Source organism: Eubalaena glacialis, chromosome 6 (genome assembly GCF_028564815.1).
Source record: "Eubalaena glacialis isolate mEubGla1 chromosome 6, mEubGla1.1.hap2.+ XY, whole genome shotgun sequence".
Lineage (NCBI taxonomy): Eukaryota > Metazoa > Chordata > Mammalia > Artiodactyla > Balaenidae > Eubalaena > Eubalaena glacialis.
The window spans coordinates 26,128,918-26,152,041 of record NC_083721.1 but is presented as its reverse complement, the minus strand read 5'-3'; the positions used below and the strand labels follow the sequence as shown (position 1 = coordinate 26,152,041).

The 23,124-nt window shown below is 34.7% G+C and overlaps 1 protein-coding gene across 1 annotated transcript in view; it reads right to left on the bottom strand.

Annotated features, from left to right (window-relative positions):
• The window catches only part of TMPRSS15 (transmembrane serine protease 15), a 134,656-nt gene that overhangs the window by 56,793 nt on the left and 54,739 nt on the right, over positions 1-23,124 (bottom strand). Inside the window, exons 11-16 of the mRNA XM_061192958.1 lie at positions 18,656-18,761; positions 18,228-18,378; positions 16,837-16,972; positions 9,308-9,397; positions 6,706-6,831; positions 4,613-4,753 (exon numbers count right to left, since the gene is read on the bottom strand). Of these exons, the coding sequence (XP_061048941.1) occupies positions 4,613-4,753; positions 6,706-6,831; positions 9,308-9,397; positions 16,837-16,972; positions 18,228-18,378; positions 18,656-18,761 (750 nt within the window). The remainder of the gene's footprint in view (positions 1-4,612; positions 4,754-6,705; positions 6,832-9,307; positions 9,398-16,836; positions 16,973-18,227; positions 18,379-18,655; positions 18,762-23,124) is intronic.

The window sequence follows — 23,124 nt, the reverse complement described above, 5'->3', positions numbered from 1 at the left end:
TCTATATTTCTGTTTTTGTGCCAGTACCATATTGTCTTGATTACCGTAGCTTTGTAGTACAGTCTGAAGTCAGGAAGTCTGATTCCTCCAGCTCCGTTTTTTTCCCTCAAGATTGCTTTTGTTATTTGGGGTCTTTTTTGTCTCCATACAAATTTTAAGATTTTTTTGTTCTAGTTGTGTGAAAAATGCCATTGGTAGTTTGATAGGGATTGCGTTGAACCTGTAGATTGCTCTGAGTAGTATAGTCATTTTCACAATATTTATTCTTCCAATCCAAGAACATGGTATATCTCTCTATCTGTTTGTATCATCTTTGATTTCTTTTATCAGTGTCTTACAGTTTTCTGAGTACAGGTCTTTTACCTCTTTAGGTAGGTTTATTCTTAAGTATTTTACTCTTTTTGTTGCAATGGTGAATGGGATTGTTTCCTTAATTTCTCTTTCTGATCTTTCGTTGTTAGTGTATAGGAATGCAAGAGATTTCTGTGCATTAATTTTGTATCCTGCAACTTTACCAAATTCATTGATTAGCTCTAGTAGTTTTCTGGTGGCATTATTAGGATTTTCTCTGTATAGTATCATGTCATCTGCAAACAGTGACAGTTTTACTTCTTCTTTTACAATTTGTATTCTTTTTACTTCTTTTTCTTCTCTGATTGCCATGGCCAGGACTTCCAAAACTATGTTGAATAACAGTGGCAAGAGTGGACATCGTTGTCTTGTTCCTGATCTTAGAGGAAGTGCTTTCAGTTTTTCACCATTGAGAATGATGTTTGCTGTGGGTTTGTCGTATTTGCCCTTTATTATGTTGAGGTAGGTTCCCTCTATGCCCACTTTCTGGAGAGTTTTTAATCATAAATGGGTGTTGAATTTTGTCAAAAGCTTTTTCTGCATCTATTGATATGATCATGTGGTTTTTATCCTTCAGTTTGTTAATATGGTGTATCACATTGATTGATTTTCATATATTGAAGAATCCTTGCATCCCTGGGATAAATCCCACTTGATCATGGTGTATGATCCTTTTAATGTGTTGTTGGATTCTGTTTGCTAACATTTTGTTGAGGATTTTTTCATCTATATTCATCAGTGACATTGGTCTGTAATTTTCTTTTTTGTAGTATCTTTGTCTGGTTTTGGTATCAGGGTGATGGTTGCCTCATAGAATGAGTTTGGGAGTGTTCCTTCCTCTGCAATTTTTTGGGAGAGCTTGAGAAGGATGGGTGTTAGGTCTTCTCTAAATGTTTGATAGAATTCACCTGTGAAGCCATTTGGTCCTGGACTTCTGTTTGTTGGAAGACTTTTAATTACAGTGTCAATTTCATTACTTGTGATTGGTCTGTTCATAAATTCTATTTCGTCTTGGTTCAGTCTTGGAAGGTTATATCTTTATAAGAATTTGTCCATTTCTTCCAGGTTGTCCATTTTATTGGGCTAGAGGTGCCTGTAGTAGTCTCTTATGATGCTTTTTATTTCTGTGGTGTCCATTGTAACTTCTCCTTTTTCATTTCTAATTTTATTGATTTGAGTCATCTCCCTCTTTTTCTTGATGAGTCTGGCTAAAGGTTTATCAATTTTGTTTATCTTCTCAAAGAACCAGCTTTTAGTTTTATTGATCTTTGCTATTGTTTTCTATGTTTCTCTTTCATTTATTTCTGCTCTGATCTTTATAATTTCTTTCCTTCTACTAACTTTGGGTTTTGTTTGTTCTTCTTTCTCTAGTTCCTTTAGGTGTAAGGTTAGATTGTTTATTTGTGATTTTTTTTGTTTCTTGACGTAGGATTGTATTGCTGTAAACTTCCCTCTTAAAACTGTTTTTGCTGCATCCCATAAGTTTTGGATCATCGTGTTTTCATTGTCATTTGTCTCTAGGTATTTTTTTATTTCCTCTTTGATTTCTTCAGTGATCTCTTGGTTATTTAGTAACGTATTGTTTAGCCTCCATGTGTTTGTGTTTTTTATGTTTTTTTCCCTGTAACTGATTTCTAATCTCATAGCATTGTGGTCTGAAAAGATGCTTGATATGATTTCAATTTTCTTAAATTTACTGAGGCTTGATGTGACCCAAGATGCAATCTACCCTGGAGAATGTTCTATGTGCATTTGAGAAGAAAGTTTATTGTGTTGTTTTTGGATGTAATGTCTTATAAGTATCAGTTAAATCTATCTGGTCTGTTGTGTCATTTAAAGCTTGTGTTTCCTTATTAATTTTCTGTCTGGATGATCTGTCCGTTGTTGTTAGTGAGGTGTTAAAATCCCCCACTATTATTGTGTTAATGTTGATTTCCTCTTTTATATCTGTTAGCATTTACCTTATGTATTGAGGTGCTCCTATGTTAGGTGCATAAATATTTATAATGTTATATCTTCTTGGATTGATCCCTTGTTCATTATGTAGTGTCTTTCCTTGTCTCTTGTAACATTCTTTATTTTAAAGTCTATTTTATCTGATATGAATATTGCTACTCCAGCTTTCTTTTGATTTCCATTTGCATGGAATATCTTTTTCCACCCCCCACTTTCAGTCTGTATGTGTCCCTAGGTCTGAAGTGGCTCTCTTGTAGAAAGCATATATACAGTCTTGTTTTTGTATCCATTCAGTGAGCCTGTGTCTTTTGGTTGGAGCATTTAATCCATTCACATTTGAGGTAATTAACAATATGTATGTTCCTATTACCATTTTCTTAATTGTTTTGGGTTTGTTTTTGTAGGTCCTTTTCTTCTCTTGTGTTTCCCACTTAGAGAAGTTCCTTTAGCATTTGTTGGAGAGCTGGTTTGGTGGTGCTGAATTCTCTTAGCTTTTGCTTGTTTGTAAAGCTTTTGATTTCTCCATCGAATCTGAATGAGGTCCTTGCTGGGTAGCGTAATCTTGGTTGTAGGTCCTTCCCTTTCATCGCTTTAAATATATAGTGCCACTCCCTTCTGGTTTGTAGTTTTTCTGCTGAGAAATCAGCTGTTAACCTTATGGGAGTTCCCTTGTATGTTATTGGTCATTTTTCCCTTGTTGCTTTTAATAATTTTTCTTTGTCTTTAATATTTGCCAATTTGATTACTATGTGTCTTGGCGTGTTTCTCCTTGGGTTTTTCCTGCCTGGGACTCTCTGTGATTCCTGGACTTGGGTGGCTATTTCCTTTCCCATGTTAAGGATGTTTTCAACTATAATCTCTTCAAATATTTTCTCAGGTCCTTTCTCTCTCTTTTCTCCTTCTGGGACCCCTGTAATGTGAATGTTGGTGCGTTTTATGTTGTCCCAGAGGTCTTTTAGGCTGTCTTCATTTCTTTTCATTCTTTTTCTTTATTTTGTTTCATGGTAGTGAATTCCACCATTCTGTCTTCCAGGTCACTTATCCGTTCTTCTACCTCAGTTATTCTGCTATTGATTCTTTCTTGTGTATTTTTCATTTCAGTTATTGTATTGTTCATCTCTGTTTGTTTGTTCTTTAATTCTTCTACGTCTTTATTAAACATTTCTTTCATCTTCTCGATTTTTGCCTCCATTCTTTTTCTGAGGTCCTGGATCATCTTTACTATCATTATTCTGAATTCTTTTTCTGGAAGGTTGCCTATCTCCACTTCATTTAATTGTTTTTCTCTGTTTTATATTGTTCCTTCTTCTGGTACATAGTCCTCTGCCTTTTAATTTTGTCTGTCTTTTTGTGAATGTGGTTTTTGTTCCACAGGCTGCAGGATTATAGTTCTTCTTGCTTCTGTTGTCTGCCCACTGGTGGATGATGCTATCTAAGAGGCTTGTTCAAGCTTCCTGATGGGAGGGACTGGTGGTGTGTAGATCTGGGTGTTGCTCTGGTGGGCAGAGCTCAGTAAAACTTTAATCTGCTTGTCTGTTGATGGGTGGGGCTGAGTTCCCTCCCTGTTGGTTGTTTGGCCTGAGGCGACCCAGCACTAGAGGCTACAGACCCATTAGTGGGGCTAATGGTTGACTCCGGGAGGGCTCATGCCAAGGAGTACTTCCCAGAACTTCTCCTGCCAGGGTCCTTGTCCCCATGGTGAGCCATGGCCACCCCCCATCTCTTCAGGACACCCTCTAACACTAGTAGGTAGGTCTGGTCCAGTCTCTTACGGGGTCACTGCTCCTTCCCCTTGGGTCCTGATGCATACACTACTTTGTGTGTGCCCTCCAAGAGTGGAGTCTCTGTTTACCCCAGTCCTGTTGAAGTCCTGCAGTCAAATTCTGCTAGCCTTCAAAGTCTGATTCTCTGGGAATTCCTCCTCCCATTGCCAGCCCCCCAGATTGGGAAGCCTGACATGGGCTCAGAGCCTTCACTCCAGTGGGTGGACTCCTGTGGTATAATTGTTCTCCAGTTTGTGAGTCACCCACCCAGCAGTTATGGGATTTGATTTTGTGATTGCGCCCCTCCTACTGTCTCATTGCGGCTTCTCCTTTGTCTTTGGATGTGGGGTATCTTTTTAGTGAGTTCCAGTGTCTTCCTGTTAGTGACTGTTCAGCAGTTAGTTGTGATTCTGGTGCTCTTGTAAGAGGAAGTGAGCACATGTCCTTCTACTCCGCCATCTTGAACAAATCTCCCCTCCTGTATGTTTCTACTGTTTTGCTCCAAAAGTTACAAGGCAGCATGTAATCCCGAGTGCACTTACTTGGAATCCCCAAGTGATAGCCAGTAGTGAAATTTGCTTTAAATCCCCCTTTTGCCAATGCGTCATCAGTGATAAAAAGCACAGTCATTCTGTTGGTGGTTGAGAACACGTCCTTTACTGGACCAGGCCCTGTGTACACAGCTGCTCAAAAAAAAAAAAAAAAAAAAGAATAATCAGTGAGATGATCCTTTGACTCTAGAAGGAATATACCCTTTTTCTCAGTTCTGTCTCCCAGAGGTATGCAACATGCAGCCTGGCTTGCTCAGGAAGCACCACATGTAAGTAAATGCGTATTCTCTTACATTTTAGGCACTGCTTCTAGGAAAGCCAACTTCTCTACTGACCTTTTCCAGTATTACTTAAGGTTTCTGCAGCTCTATAATTTAATGATGAATTACTCATAATATTGTCTGGCTTTGCATCACTATTATTCAAAGCCCATGTTATCACAGAAAAATAATTATTTGCCTGCTTTTAAAGACCCTTATAAAATAACAGAGCTTATAGTCTCCTTTAATAAATTTTTGTCTAAATTTATTTGATTTTTTTTATAAATTGAATCACTAACCTAATCTGAAAGATGAATTAATTAGAGACAGATAATATAAACCTAAATGGTGGTTTTCAATTTTTTTCCCTCTAATCCCTGGGCTTTGAGGGTTTCATAAACAATAAAATACTCTTTATTAAAAACTAAAGGCTTCAGTTAATTTAAAAATACATTCATCTTATTAAATATTTTATATACTGGAATCCTTGAAAGTGATTCTGTATCAAAAGAACTTCTCACCTACATATTTGAAAAGGATGATTCTGAGATCCTTTTTGGTGATTGATGGAAATACTAAGAGGTGAAATGATAAAAATTGATTTTTCTTAGATCATGAGAACACTGAAGTTTTTATTAGAAAGACAGAGTAAACTGAAAATGGAAAAACTACTCAAAATGTGTTTATAACTGTATTGAAAATCAAATTTGAAGTTCCTCAGTTCTTGCTAGCACAAGGCTCCTCACCCCACCGAGACTTTCATTGTTATTTGTTCTGTGTGTGGCTCTCAAAATCCTCTCCCAGGAAACTTGTACTTTAGAACTTTGTGGGATTTTTCTGAAGAGCCTACATAATGGTGATGGATTAGTATGGCTGGGGAACCCTCTCCACCACTCTGCTCCTTCGTTGCTATAGCGCGTGCCCTCTGGAGTCTTCATCCACTGGTTGCAGTGTTCATGTGATTGCATAGCTATCTGGCCAGATTTTATAGGAAATAATTAATACAGGTCTAAAGCACAGTTAGATAAAACACTTTTACTTGTAAAGTGTGCTGTTTCTGCATTCCAGTTGACCTTTCATGTATTTTCATAGTTCAGTGCATGACTTATCAAGAGACACTTCTTTCTTAAAAATTGGTAGTAATTGAGTAGATATTAGCCATTATACTTGATAGATTTTTATTATATTAACATGTATTTTATGATCTAGGTATAATAATTTCCTCTAGAATAGAACACTTTCCCCCCATGTCTATTTAAAAAAATTAATGATCAATAGATGTTAGGGAAAAATCAACTTGCTCAACTTTTGACTCATTCTCAGATACTTATATAGAAGCAACTAGTACTAGAGACACAGACAATCAAAGTAATAGTGAAACACAAAGTAAAAAGCATTTAAAATTTTTGCATAACAAACACAATTGTTCCTCTAGTTTGAAGTGAAATAAAACATAATATAATAGCTATCTTTGGAAATACGATGTACACATAATGCATAGAAAACTGCATAATGGATGTTCTTAGCTTTTAGTCTCTAAAGTGTAATGCTTATTGTAGTAAATAAATATCAGCTGGTAGGAACTGCTGACTCAAAACTATGAATCCTTGTTTGCCAAGAATGCTTCAGAAAAACATCATTCTGTCATCATTGTAAACACTCCCCATATTGGAAGCGTGACATACAGTTTGACATGTTACTCTACTGCTGTAATTTCCCTTTGCTTGTTGTAAAAGAGTGACTACATTTATTGAGAAATGGTCTCTCCATCAGTCCAATGTCTTGAGCCATACAACCTTCACAATATTTAAACTGGAGACTTACCTAAGAGCAAGGAATCATCTCCTTCACCATCTCTGATTTCAACAACATCTGCAATATTTTCTAAGTCAAATGCTTGAAAGTGAAGCTGAATATTTTTTCCCTTTTGTGCATTTAAATTCCAAACACCTTAAAAATAATAAATAACAACATAGTTTAAACATACTTCTTTTGATTTCTCTTCAAAACTTCAATCTCTTGAGAATTTCAAATTACTTTCAAAGATGTTTTCATTTTATATAAACCAACATTCCAAGCTGTTTGAGTGTGTGAAGAAACATTTTGTCTATTCCAGAATATTTGTAGTAAAATTTCAACTAAATATGAAATAATTTACTGTAATTGAATTTGCTTTATTTCATATAAAATGGAATACTTTAATCAAAGCTTGCCAATAGGCTTTTACTCCTTCAACCTAAAATTTATGAATGTCAAAGATGTGAATATTCTATTTCCATTTATTTTATTTCCATGACTAAATGTAGAGGAAAATGAGGTGATTAAAATGCAATTTGTAGGGCAACTAAACTTTAGTATTTCTTTAAGTAATTTTTGCCATTATTTATATGTGTCATATGATGGTAGTTCCTTTTGGAACAAAACAAAACAAAATTACTAGCCTTAGTAACAATAAACACTCCTTGTTCTTTATTGATTCCTTAAAAGATTTAGTCTTTAGATTTTGTTCTAGGCTCTTTCCTCATTCTGCGTGAGTTTTCTCATTCACTCTTAAGGACATCATTTCATCAACATAGTCATGACATCTAAGTCTTTATTTTCTACACTTTTTTTTTGAGAAGTAGATCCATTTATTCAATTATTTACTGTGTACATATGTACGTATCTCAAATTCAATGTGTAATACAGGGAACACACAATTATGTCTTTCCCCAACTCATTCCTCTTTTCATTCTTCCTATCTCAGTGAATAGCACCACTAATCATCTACTCATAGTTGTCTATACCAGAAACCTCCGCATCTCCCTTGACCTCCTCTCTCCTACTGCGTCCAATCAATCACCAAGGCTGCCAATACTACCTCCTATATCCCTGGAATCCCATTTCCTTCTCAGTCTCCACTGCCACTATCTGAGTTCAAGTCACCTTTATTTTTCATCTCCTAATTGTTGATGCTGATGGCTCCCTTACCACCTGTCTCTGATTCTACAGCCAGACGGATCTATCAAAAATGCAAACATGATTTCATCACTATTTTCCTCTAAACCGTTTAAAGTTTCCTCAGTGCTCTCAGAATAAAATCCAAACTGCTTAATGTGGTGTGAAATACCTTCACACTTCAATTTCATTTGTTATTATTACTTAACTTTGCTTGAAGATTCAAGAAAAAAAAATCAAGGTCTTCTATCTCTGAACTTTTTGTATGTTAGGTACCTCTCATGTCCCTCCACAGTCTCCTGCTTTTGCACTTATTACAAACAGTACCTTAAACATTTTGTGATGCCTGACAATTTATCTGAATCCTTATGTAGACTGAATTATGTTTGTTTCTTCTTTACTTACTTCAGTGCCTAACAGATGAAGCATTCAATAAATATTTGTTGAATAAATCAATAAATTTAATAAATTTCTCCAAATTGTTTAAAAGATATTTCCAATGTGAAGTAGAGATGATCATCTCTGGTTCCCCATACAAGTCAAATTAGATTAATGGCTGTTTATTTTTTTGAATCAGATATCTCCCTATAATAGTGACTCTATTATCCTATCAAAATGATACTTATCACTGGATCATTTGAAGGAAGAAATGACATTTTCTAATAACACATTTTTTACTGTCATTGGGGCATTTTTTTCACTGGTAGAATTTTCCGTTTAGGTTGGTGGTGTTATGGATGGCTATGGAAGGCAGGGGCAGAACATATCTGTTTCCCAGAACTACTGGAGTGGAATCTTTGTAGGGTGGGCCTGGTAATCTGCATCTTTAACACAAACAATCTCTAAGCAGCCTTATGAGCTTCTCTATTTAGGACTAATGACCTAGAGACAAGCTTTTTATGGTTTTAGCATTCTAGTCTATTCTCCTCTCTAGACTTAGAATATTTTAGTGATCCTCTTTATTAGTTCAACTTTTATATTGGGAATCTAATCACATTACTATAACTGCCTGCTTTATTGACCTTAGTCTATATTTATAAAGGGTGTGCATGTCACAACTGGCTCTTTGCTTTTTATACTTTCCACTGACCTTATTCTATGGAATTGCAACCTTGTTATACACACCATAAACATTATATGCATAATCAAGGGGAGTGGTGTCTGGGGTAAGGCTGCCTCTTTCACTTACTGGTTTTATTCAACTTTTAAATTTGAGAAATATAATAATATCATCTGTTTTAAAGAATTATTGTGAGAACAGTCTAAAATAAGGTATATAAAGCATTAGTGCAGCGACTGGCATAAAATAAATGCTAAAAAGTTAGTAATTAATTATTGTTATTCTTGTTATCATTCTATTAAGCAATCTCACAGATGTGGTAGTTGTATTCAGATACAGCAAATTTATAATTACTTTGCTGTGTCAAGGGGAGAATCTAACTTTGATATATACATTTGTTTCTCATGGCCTGGAAAAGAAATGACTCACAGAAAGCCTGATTCGGGTAGTTGTTTGGAAAGTTCATAGACATGAATGTTGTATTTGGCTCCCACAGTTCAAAAGGTCCTCCACAGTCCGCTGAAAAGGAAAGCAATGAAAAATCATTAGTAACGTATTGTTTATTTCAGACATAATACTATATGCCTGTAAATTTCCAATTATATTTCTTGGAATACTGGTTTTGACAGATACATTTTAGAGTTTGTGTAATGGAAAAATATAGGTTAACAGGTATCTTTACTGAAGAATTTCTCAAAACCTTAAATATTCTTATGTTCTTTGTGATTCTCCAAGAAGGCATAATAGTATTCAGCATTTCCCAAAATTATTTAGTCAAGAAAACAATTTTGACAAGCATCTTTTATAAATAGGCTTCATGAAATAAGGTATCAGTGCTCTGCTGTAGAAAAAAAGATGAATCTTCATAATAGAACAAATCTTACATCTGTCACTCTCTTATGAGAAGAGCTAGTAAATTACTAATCCTGCCATTTCTTGTTTTTTTCTTCTTTTTTCCTACTTTTTTTTTTCAGTAGAGAAGAAGCTTCACCATCCTGAATATTGTATTGAGGCATTTGACTGTCAGGAAAGGGGGATAAAATCTCTACCTTCTAAATAATTGGCCTAGACTGTTCAGGAGTCAAGTTGGAACTGAACTTAATGCAAATTTATTAGAAAAAAATAGAGCACAGATCTTCCAGTTAAGAGTATGATGCTTCAAGTGGGTAAACTAACTTTATGAAATTCTTAATCTACTTTATTTATCTTGCTTATTAGAAGAACATTCTAAAGTAATGTAAAACTTCATCAACCACTTTGAGTATCCCAGTTCTATCTTATTTTTTATTACCATGTTATATTTAAGATCAAAAGAATAAAAGTAATCTAATTAGAAGAATATATAAAACTGAGATAAGTAGATATTTTTTCTATTATTAAAGGCAGATGATAATGGTATTACTTACTCCCCATAACACAGAAATCAGATTAGAGGAGGGAAAAATTAAATGTCTCTACATCTACGGCAGTGCCTTCCATCAGACCCTTTTGTTTGATCCCTCTTTTACATGTCGTCTGCCTCATTTATGTAGATCCTTTCAATTCATGTGCACCTTTCAAGTTTGTATGTAATAATCTTCTTAGATTTGGGTTTTATGATATGTACAATGGGACAGAGAGAGGCAGTTGTTGTGGCCCAAACTAGTATCATTGCCAACATATCCTGTTCTGTAAGGTTTGGTTCTGTAAGGGCTTGGTCTACCTTATATGCCCTCCTGGGACTGCTTTGTCCAGAACCAGCTGAACTTAGCAAGAATAATAAAATCTTTTTTAAAAACCTTACTGTTTGCAAAGTTTCCATGCACATTGTCTTATCTGGAGACAGAAGGTGGTGTATAAAGAAAGATGTGTTGGAGTTGGTGGATTAAAACTGTCGTTCTGAGTTAGTTACTTGTCTTTTTGAGACTGGATCTTCTCATATATAAACTAGATATATATTAGAGATTTTCAAGGTTATTGTAAAAATCAGACATAATTTATGAAAAGTGCCTACACATTACCTGGCACGCTCAGTCCTGGTTGTCAGTGCATTCTTGTGAATTAGGTAATTACTATGACTATTTCAATTTTTTTTTTTAACATCTTTATTGGAGTATAATTGCTTTACAATGGTGTGTTAGTTTCTGCTTTATAACAAAGTGAATCAGCTATACCTATACATACATCCCCATATCTCCTCCCTCTTGCGTCTCCCTCCCTCCCACCCTCCCTATCCCATCCCTCTAGGTGGTCACAAAGCACCGAGCTGATCACGGACAATCCGGGCATTGGAGGTGTTCTGTTACTTGCTAATGCCGAGCATAACCACTTAGTGTCAAAGTCAAGGCTTCAACTCAGTTAACCTCAAACTCATCTCACAGTATGTTACTGTTTGTTATTGGGTTGATTACACAGAATCATTTCAACCATCTGGTCTGAGCTATAGGCAGGGTTTAGGCTGAGTCTCAGTAAGTGGCACTTGGTGCGTATGTGACAAGGAGAAGGAGGACAGAAGGGAACGTGGATGAGAGCACTAACAAGTAAGGTCAATGATGGACAGACCTAGAAGGAAGAAAGCAGTGCACACAGGGTACTGAAGAAGACATTGGAACCAAAGAAAGAGTGATAATTCGGAACAAGGGCAGGTTCTCCACTGGGAAAGGCTGAGGGAACTGTGCGCTCCTACAGCAGCAGTTCCTCCAAGGCGAATCCTCTCCTTGATTGTGCGACTTATTGTCTTGACAAGATTTCTGAAGAAGCATCCACTACAACTCCTCAACTCCCACATACACACAACTCACCTAATTTTAGTAACTCTAAAGTGCCGTGAAACGCTTTCTTCAATCCTCAAGAAAACTAATGAGGAGGGGAGAGTGTAACTGCAGGGACAAAAATAACACTGCTGATTGGCGAGGGGGAAAGCCAGCTCTTCTTCTTAAATTTAGCCATGGCCAGCGTGGCCAGTGGGAGTGCTGTTGTTTAAGCATCATTCTCATTTCTCTTCAAGGAAAAAAATTTCTAAATCATATACTCCTCATATAGGAAATAGCCAACAACTTGGAGAATGTATTGAGTGTTCACTTCTCTGAACACTTGATGGTACATTATATTATATGCAGATGAGTAGGTAGGACTTAAATAAACACACAACCAGAACTAAAATGTTGTCAAGTGTGATTGTTAAGTCTGTCAAGGCAGGCAGTTGACTTAGCATTTCTCCTCTGAATAGAAATCTTGGAAATTCAACACTTAAAATACTTTAAAAAATAATAAAATATTTAAGAAGTACTTTTTGAAATACATGTCAAATATAATTTTATGTCAAATAAATGATCAGTAAGTATCTCTGATCCTTGGTCTTATAAGATTGATATCAGTTACTCTCTGTATATAAACGACTGTAAGGAATTGGCAAAAGCACTTTCAGCCATTCTAAATATGATGACACAATTTATTTTAACGGTGGTGTTGCTATAGCGGAGATGTAGCATGTACTTCTTAGAGGAGCCAAAGACTCATGAAATGTAATTCTGGAGAGCACAGTCCTGCTGTGTCATTTAATAAACCATCTCCACCCAAAGAATGAGAGTTAAATAGTTTGCCTGATACAGGGAACTCTTCAATTACAGTTGTTAAATTCTACCATTTTTCTTTTTCTTGGAGCTGTTCTCTCAAAGATTTGTATTTTGATTAATTTCTTACTATGCCAGTAGGAATCTTCATGACATGCAATATGTAAATAATATGCAGTGTTTTGCAAAATGGTTGTCAGGGATAGATATTTTCCTAGAGGCATGTCATTTTTAATCCAGGCTTAAACCTCTGACATAAATGATATATCTGTCAATGTGGAGGCATTTACTGTAGGGTGAAAAGAAGGAGAGTCCAGCTTTCACTTACAGTAAAAGGGTTCAAATTAAAGTTATTTATGACAAGATATTTAAAGCAAGAAATAAGGATGATAATAGTAGGTTTTTGATTGCTACTTTTTTTTTTTAATGTGGACCAATTTTAAAGTCTTTATTGAGTCTTCCACACTCCCCTGCATTGGAAGGCGAAGTCTCAACCACTGGTCCGCCAGGGAAGTGCCTGATTGCTACTCTTATGTGAGGGAAATAATAGGTGCAGTTTAAGAAATACTACCGCACATTGATGTTTGAATATGTTAAAAGTGGCTAATTTTCAAAGTCAGCAGTTTTTTTAAAATAATCATAGTAATAGATAACAAGTCCTAAAGTATTACAGGCACAACAATTTTAAAAGCTTAGGTGGTAATATAAAAAGAAATTTTGGGGTTCAGTTTGTCAAAATTTATATTTCCATTAACAGGTTATAGTGACCAGCCACAATACAAATGTTTTTATTAAATTTGTGGCAATAAAGTTCAAATTTATATTCCCTGTGGTTTACATTTTATTTATAATTACTAGCCATCTAGCCAATAATAGATCTAATAAATAGGCTGTTTTGAAGGTAAAAAGATGAAAATAAGAGTAGCCAAAAACATACTGATGTAGGAGCATATGAGGGCAGTTAATTTGGAATTTGCTAAGGGTATCAAATCATACTAATGATATAAAAGACAAGCAGCTCTACATGACCATCAATTACATGAGAGTTAAATTGGTACTGATTCATTTTTACATGAATAACTAAAGTTAAATATCATTTAGCTCTAAGTATAATATCAAGCCTATGAAACTTTCCAAATTAACTTTTATTTTGCTTTTGGAAATGGAAAGTGGCCTAATAATGGCCAAATAGAGTGAAACTATAGAAATAGAGTGACTATTACAATAGTTAAATCTAGCTTGTCCTTTTTTTTTTTTCCTAAACTAGCTTTAACAGCCCAGAAATAAGCCAGGTGCTGAAATGTTGATTTCTTTTTGTATATACCTATTCTATTTAGTAGGTACTTGTCATGAATCATTCCAATTGTGTTGCAAATTGGCATTATATTTGTGTAATGGAATGTTTACTTTTTAAAAATGTTCTCAATACAATCCCCACATTAAAATTATTTGTGCCAATGTCACAGGGCAAAAATCATAGAGCTGATGCAGCAGCAAGTGATTAAAATCACATGATGGAAAACTCCCTGCAGTTATGAAAACTGAACTTACATTTCCCCAAACAAGGCACAACCTGGATCCCTAGGAACAACAGAGAAAAATGGCCTTAGCTAGTCAGTTACTTGATTATTTTCTTATTTAAATGCTCTATAAGAACCAAAGAAAAGACTATTAGCCAGTCAACCATGGTTTCCCTTTGTTTCTGCTTAAACAAATCAGTGATCTGGAACCAGAAAAGCTTTGCTCAGGTAAGAGTTTTGCTGAACCAATTGCAAAGGGCATTAGAATGAAATTGTTCAGAATGCATTTGATGGTAATTAGCATTTTCTGCTGTGCCGAATATTGCCCTGAAGTGAACCATTTGGAACCTGGAACAAATACACTCTGGGAAAATTCTTAAGTTTATATTTTAAAATCAGATGGGTTATTCTACCATTATAATTTCCCTACTGTAAAAATATAAAAAAAAGCAGGCATATCATGCTTCCTTGACATTGAGGTATTATCTTTTTCTCTTTCTGATTGGAATAGATAAGAAGACTGTGTGGGTTAGACAGATACATTTCTAATATGAAAAATCATATTTAAAGTTTTCTTTATATATGTATGACTTTACATATGAAAGTTATCTCAAATTTTCTATTTTATATAGTGATGAGATTTTGCTATTTTTAAGATATTGAGCCTATGAAACTATGTTACTTTCACCTGTAAAATTTTTTCTTCTTGACCACTTATTGATGAATAGAACATGCTGGCAGAAAGGATTATGAAGACAATCTGTTTTATTAAATGATTGCAATATCAAAATAGCAAGATGTTGCTAATATTTGGTATCTATAGCAATTATTTATCAAACCAGCAGTGATTCTAATGATTATAATATTGTTTTGCATGAAAATGTTTCATATAACAGACAGGAAGGGAGTGGGACGCATAAAAAATGAAGTGAGACAATTATTTTTAAACAACACTGTGAAGCCCAAATTATTGTGTTCATGTGGTATTTTATCCATCCCTAGCCCCACCATTATTTCCAAGCTTTAGTTCTGGTATCAGAATTTTGTTTGGCAAAAATGTTTAGAACACACAGCCAAAATAGAGAGAGAGAGAACGAAAGAGAGAGAGGCTAAGTTTATACCTAATAGTATTTGTTGATGATGTATTTATGCAATGTTAAGAATCAGCCAGACACCAGTGAAGCAAAGGTGAATTAGATCCAGAGTTTGGTGTCAAGAAAACTTCTTGTCACAATTCTGTGGCCAATACTATTACATGGGAATGCATGGTACTTTCTTGTTTTTGTTTCAATTTTGAGTGTCATTCTATCGCTTAAACTGAATGCTTCCTTGAAGGTTTTTCCAGCTCACACTCTCTTCTCCAAAGTCTTCTATCACTTAATCTTCTCATTTACTACTTTTAGGGGCACATAGTTATATATTGCTTTTAATATTTATTAGTTTGTTAATTCATTAATATTATATATTGCTTCATGTATCAGTGGTTATTGCTACATCTTACATTTCTTGTGCAGTGCTTTGTATGTAGCAGATATTTATAAAATTTGAATGAATGCTTGAAATATTGAGGAATATATGTATAACCCATACATGCATCTAAACATGTTAATACACATGATGGTAAGTATAAATTAGCCTTTGGGTGGGATGTAAGTGCACATTCAATATGGTGGCATGGGACAAGTATGACAATGTCATGTTACTCTCCTCCTCTTAATGGCTGCTCATTTGTCATACATTCTCAAATGCCAGTCATTTGTCTCTAAAGCTTTTGAGTTGTTAAAGACAGTCATCTGAAAAGTCAGTTTTTGTTTAAGTTAAAGATTAGAAGCATAAAAATATATAATTTTCAAAGTAAAATCAAATTTGGATAGGTTGCCAACTGATTTGCTGATGTGAATATGCGCAGAATTTCAAGTGTGCTTGGCACAAAAGGGGAAATGGAAAAAGTGCTGTGTTTCATGATAAAACAAAAACATCTATGAGGTTCAACACAAGCAAAGCTGTACAGCTAGATGAGCTTCCTACCACCATAATCCAAAAACAAAAGGGATGCTTTTGCATCAAAACTACAATGTAGTGAAAACATCTCAATAGAGGGACAATAGGTAATGGATGTTTCATATAATTTATCACTACACACACACACACACGTTTCGTTTGTTTGTTTATTTTGGTCAGATCCCATAGTCTGAAAGTGGTATGAAGTTATTGTCTCCTTTGACATAATAAGGTGGTTGACAATGTACCTTTTGCTTCTGAAATGTCATGTTTCAAATTTAAGAGCACAGGTAGATACAGGCTCCGTTTTGTTCCTTTGAGATAAAAGATTCCATAGAACATTGGCAATCCTGGTCATTGCTCTTGCAAGCCCTTACAAAGGCACCATTTTAGGACAAAAATCTTGTGTGATCTAGGTATATTCAAAGTCCAGACCGAATCATTACTATTAAATTATTCTGGAAATAGGCTTGGTGGGTTTTAGGCTTAAGTAAACTCCTCTTGAGATCTTAATATCATTCTCATAAGAAGGCTATGAGAATCTTAAGGCTTCTTCCCAAAAGACTATAGGCCATGCTACATGGCTAATACAGCATTAGTTTGCATTAAATTGAAAACAAAATAGAAATCAGCACTTTGATTATTATCAAAAATGAAAATTTAGTAAAATTATCATAAACATGATGCATAACAAAGTAATTTCATTGTGAATTTTTATATAATATGTAATATTTTACTAGTTTCCATTTTACTTATATTTTAAAAGTTTTGATTTCAGTGAAAAAAAATAATACTAGGGCAAGATAATAAAAAAATAAGTCAGAGAGAGATCTACCTGAAAATAGTAATAACTTAATTAGGAAAAATACATGTTAAGGTTACTTACTAGGAAGTTCTGGCAGAGGAGTTGGGACCAAAGTTGGTTCTGGATAAAGACTCACATTGCAAATCCCATATGTTAGGCTAATGTCATCCAATGCTATATCACTCAGGAATGGGTTTTTTAATGCATGAAAAGCAACCTGTAATTCATAGAGGCACATAAAACAATTCCGCTTTAATCTTTTCTGATTGATTCTTCTTGTGGCCCAGTATCCTCTGGAGCATCAATACTGCCATGCCCAAGTAAATGTGGACAAGTTATCACAAAGTGAAATATTGCTTTTCAGTGTCCTTCAGCTGAGCCCAGCTTCCTATTATGTGCTCATACTAGTCTAAATTTTCACTAGTGTCTTCTTTCTTTGTTAGGCAACATTGTCCCAGTTTCTGTCTCTAGCTCTTTCTTTCATGATATTGTCATACTCCATTGTACTCTGTCACATATACACATCATCTGGCAGGGGAGAGCAATCTTATTCTAGGTTCTTTCCCCAACAATATTAAAAATCCAGGTAGCTGTCTGCCTTCTTAGGGCATACAACCTTGAAGAGAAGACACACTGATTAGATAATTTAAATGAGAGAAGAAGGAAACAAGAGAAAATATGAGTATGATATAGTTGTTCAGGGCCAGCTGGTACTGGTCATAGTTTACCCAGGAAGCTGGTGTGGGATATATTGTGAGGGTGATGCTCAGAGGACACCAACCCAGACTTGGGAGAAATGTCCAGTGCAGTGCAGTGTCCCCTGCATTGGCAGGCAGATTCTGAACCACTGCGCCACCAGGGAAACCCCTATCCTACATTTTACTTGCAAACACCCTTAGGAAAAGAACACGAGAAGCTGTTACATGAAAAATTAATTCACCCTAATGTGAAATAAATGATCAGAGACTTCCCAATGAGACGGCTCATAGAATTTGTTTCTAAAGGAAAGATATGCGATTAAGTCAGAGTGGGGCAGGGTGGATGGATTGTGGTGGGTGTGGATGTTTTAACAGGAAAAGATGATTCCCTAGAAAAGTGCAGGGCTGATCTAGGTGGTGTATGTGAAAAGTTGCAAGACCTAGTTAGGCAGAGGACATAGGAAAACACGGTTGGCTTGTGCTAGAAAGTTGCTGAAGAAAGTTGAAATATCCTTCAAGGTTTCTATGACTTTTATGGCTCATTATAAGTAGTACTTTCATGTAGTAAATTGTTCCTCAGTAAATGGTTTTTAATAAGTCAATGAATAATTGAAAATAGAGGCACTCAAAGATAATAAAGGAGGAAGATTAGGAAAGTAAGGTGACTTGGCTATACTCAGAAAGTAAATTAACTTTTTCACCATATCACCATAAACTGTAATTGTACCACCATTTTTATAATACAAATACATGATTATAAAGCGTTTTGCCAACCTTAAATTCCATTGTTTCATTTAATGTTACTTGTCCATAGTTCCAATTTTCTCCATAATTTCCTTCCTTTTGGAAAATTGTCTTCTCAGTGTTTTGGTCACTGCTGATATTAATGCTTAGGTTATAGACATTTTCACCATACATATAATACCTAGTTTGGAAGCAAGCAAAAATGAATGGATTCCTACAACATTAGAATATATATATTTTAGGGTTCTTCTAAACCCTTCTAAACTCAAATACCCCCCTTTATCTTGGGTGCGGGAGTTGCTAGAGAAAAGGAGGGAGTTTCCCAGTATTTTGCTACTTTATCAGCTGGAAAAGTAATGACTAATACATTAAAACTTGGGACAACACCTTAGTAAAATTTGAGCCTGGCAACGTTACTCATTAAATAAGATGTCACTTAACATGCATCTATAACATACCAGAAACTAAGGCAGACTGGTTCCAAAGTGGGGTCTAAAAGGAGACTTAAAAGTCCTACTCTTTCTCGTCTCCCTCCTGGTCCAGTTGGGGTGGAAATATAAAATCCTGTAAAAACAACAAAAATTGTTTACTGCACTTAACTATGAGCATTTTCGTTGTGGGAGCTATATCATTCATAAGCAGGAAAGCACAACTTTAAGATGAAAATATAAGGAAATGTATTTAGGTACAGTGGAAAGGACAATGGACTGGAGGCCAGAAGACAGCTTCCATAACCAATTGTTATTTAAGAAAATCACTTCTCAACTCTGGACTTCCCAATAGCCTTGAATTGGAAGGATATATCAAAGTCTGAGTTACCATGAGTCCACATGACTGTTTCATCATATTATTATGTCCAAACACCACTTTAATTCCAATTTATTAGATGTTTTGATTAATTCACTCCTTTAGAGACAATCAGTCCATTAAGATATTAAGTTATGCTGGTAGACTAACGCATGATATAGGCAAGTAGTTAAATACAAATTCGAAGGCAAAGTTAAGTGTTTCAAAGGTGGTCAGTTTTTTATTCCATTGCCTATACTGTGTTTCTCTAAATAAGAAGTGACCTGATTTTACAACGATCTTATCTTCCATATTCCTTTGAATGATAACTAGTCAGATCACAGAGGAGCAGAAAACATGCTAATCCACATAAAAGCGTTCTAAATAGCTCAAGCCACTGGAATTCATTCTTGCAGCCAATGATTTGAAGTCATCTGAAGTGTGGGAAAAGTTGTTGGGATGAGACCTCTTGAACGTTTTCTTAGGCAGATTTAATTTTTTTATTTTTAGTCTGCAGCTCATGTATTATGACAGAAAGCAGGAATCATGAAACCAAATATGATGTAAAGCAAATGAAATATTGGATAAATTTAATTTTATTGGAATGTAATTTTTAATGAAATGCTGAAATTTAGTGTTTATTTGAAAGCAATCATCTTCTGTCTTGTACTTTCAAACAGAAGTGGTTTTTTTAGGACATTTTCATAATTCCAGGAAGAAACCCATGCCCAATTGCAGGCACTCTCCATTCCTGTCACCCTTCTTCCAGCCTCTTGCAGCCACTAATCTACTTTAAACCTGTAGACTTGCCTATTGTGAATAGTTCGTGTAAATGAAACCATGCAACATATGGTCTTTTGTGAATGACTTCTTTTATTTAGTGTTTTCAAGGTTCCTCCAGGTTGTAATGTACTAGTGCTTCATTACCTTTTATGGCAGGATAATATTCCATTGTAGGCATATATCACATTTTAAAATTTATCCATTCACCAGGTGGAGGACATTTAAATTGTTTCTGCTTTTTTGGATATTTTGAGTAACGCTGCTATCAACTTGTTTTTATGAGGATGCTCATTTTCATTTCTCTTGAGTATGTACCAGGGAGTAGAATTGCAGGGTCATGTATTTAACTGTATTAATCATGTTAAACTCTATGTTTAACCTTTCAAGAAACTACCAGACTGTTTTCCAGAATGACCACACCATTTTACATTCCCACCAGCAGTATATGAATATAAGCTAACCCTTGTTATTGTCTGTCTTTTTGATCATAGCCATCTTAGTAGATGTGAAAAGTAACGAATTGTAGTTTTGATTTGTATGTACCTGATGACTAATTTAATGATGTTTAATTTAATGATGTTCAGAGTCCTTTTATGTCATTGGCCATTCATATATCTTCTTTGGAGAAGTGTTCAAATCCTTTGGCCTTTATTTGTCTCTATTGTTGAGTTTTGAGAGTTCTTTCTATATTCTGGATAAAATTCCCTCACCAGGGAATATGATTTTCAAATATTTGATCAAAATATAAAATTTTCAAATATTTTATCCCATTCTGTGGGTTATTTTAAAAATTTTCTGATGGTATCCTTTGAACCACAAACCTTTTATATAGAAATTTTTAGAGTCAATGCTATGTATAAAATTCAGACCCGTTTATTGATAGCATGCGGAGTAAGGACAAGACATGAAGAAAAATGCTAGTAGAACTGCCAATAGATATATCAATGCATATTTAGATCAATGAGGCAAAAATTATTCAGAATGAGTATTTTATCAAGGTGAAATCATTATCAAATATCTTACTAAATGTAATATATGCACATCACTGGATTTAGATTACAAAAGGTAAAATAGAAATGAATGTGTATTTAATATTTTATAGTATTAACATACTACTTATACTTTGTATAGTGCTGTGATATTTCATGAGTACTTATTTTAGCCATGTAGTTAGTGTTCAATTATTCAACTCAATAAAAAGGAGTATAGATACAGAAGACATATTCCAGAATTGACTCTCTAAATGCCCAACTCCAAGTCCCTTTTGAGTTGCTTAGAGTATAGTTCTAGAGGAAATAATTAAAATGCCACTGAATGCCATGAATAAGTACTGAAATGGCTACCCTATTCAGAAATATTTCTAGTTAGCAGCAATTATATAACTTAAACACATCATGCTCCTATTTATGTTTGGCCATGTTCACAATCAATTAGTTATAATTAGAAATATTTTGAATGTATTGTTTACCCATTAAACAGTAATAAACTTGGGGTTTTCTGTCCAATTAAGGTATCATGATGTTATGAGCTTTGTATCATGGTTTAGATAAAAAATTAATTATGTGGACTGTAATACCTTATGAATTTTGCATAAATAAATTTAAAAAATACAATACACTAAATATCAGATAGAATTGTGCATTTTGGAATAAAGTAAAATGACATATTAAATTATTATTCCTATGAAATGAGCTAAATTCTTTAGTTAACAGATTAGAAGAGGAAGGAAATTCTTCATAAAATTATGGATTTCAAAAGTAGAGAATTATAGTTGACATAAAAATTTACTTAGTCCAACTACCCACTGTCCTTAAATTTCATCCACAACATTTTGCTTATGGGGGTCACTTGACCTCGGTTTAACATATATCAGATGCAGCAGGAATCATTGCATTTCAAAGCAGCCCATTCCATTTCAACATGATTAGAAAATTCATTTCTTTTTTAAGAATAAGTTATTGTGCACCTATTGTTTCTAATTTTGCCTCCTGGGCTCATTAGGATAAGATGAATTTATGGTATTTCTACAAATATGTAAAGGCCACTATTATGACTCTCTTGGTCTTCTCAAAATTATCGGTCCTTTTTCCCTTCAATGATTTTAATGTGGCTCAATTTCAGTTTGCTTCTTCATCTGATAAGTTTTCAATAGTTGTACATCTAGTTGGTTCTACTCAGAACCAACTCAGAGTATGGAAAATAGAAGTCCACACAATATTTCTGCTGGAGTATTTCACCAGGCGGAGGAGTAGGAACATCATAAAACTTGGGACTAAGACTTAAGTCATCCCATCATCGTCACTATCTATTTCCAAGTGTGTCTCATAGTACTCTGACTCCCTGTGAGAATTCTTCATCACTTACATCGTTGTTTAATAATGCTTCCTTCTGTACAATCTAATCTGTCCCTATTCAACATCTTTCACCATCTCTTTGTTTCCTACTAAACCAACAAATTCACTGTGATGTTTGAGGTCTCTGTGCTATGACTTCACTATCCTTTTCTAGCCATAGTTCTTATAATTCATGTATTAATATTGACATGCAGCACTTCTACAAAATTAGATTATTTTAATTTTTCCATCACCGAGAAATTTTATAAGTCTTGCGGTCTTTTTTTCTGTTTTCCTGTCCTTCTAATTCTCCTTACAATTGTACCTGTCAATATCCTACAGATTTTTTGAGGTCATTTAAATCAAATTAACATCTCCTTCAGAAAACCCTTCTTGGTCTTTCCAACTAGATATAACCCCTCCTTTTGAATTCTCAGTTGCACCTGTACTTCTCTGATGTCACTTAGTGTATTCTGTTTGTATTTATGTTCACATGTGACTTTTAAAACTTGCTAGAAATTTGGAAAAAAGAAAGACAAGGTACATTTTTGAATTCTCTATATGGATTAGCTGAATACTGTTTAATATATTCTTGTTACACTAATATGACTGGCTTTTTTAATTTTTAAATTTATTAAAGTACTGCCCAAAATAAATGATTAAATAGATATTTCCCATAACCATATGGGGAATTATATGGTTAAATGATAATTTCTTTTAAAATCCATCAACTTTCTTGAAATATCTTTAAGAGCTCTTGGAATTAATCGCAGAGTCAGCTTCAAACCCAGAACATTTTGTAATTTAAGCATTCAGTGAGCCTTCGCTGTGAGCCATAAGGTTTCTCTTACAACTTCTACCTATCTCTTTTTCTGCTTATTTCTCCAAGAACTGAACCTAACCTCTGCCTCCAACAGCCCAAATAAAAAGAAGGTGCTGGACATGTGCTGATGCTGATGTAGAGACAGCAGAAACTGCAGAGATGGCAGAACTTTCTGGAAACTTGGAGGTCCCTCTCAAGAAGA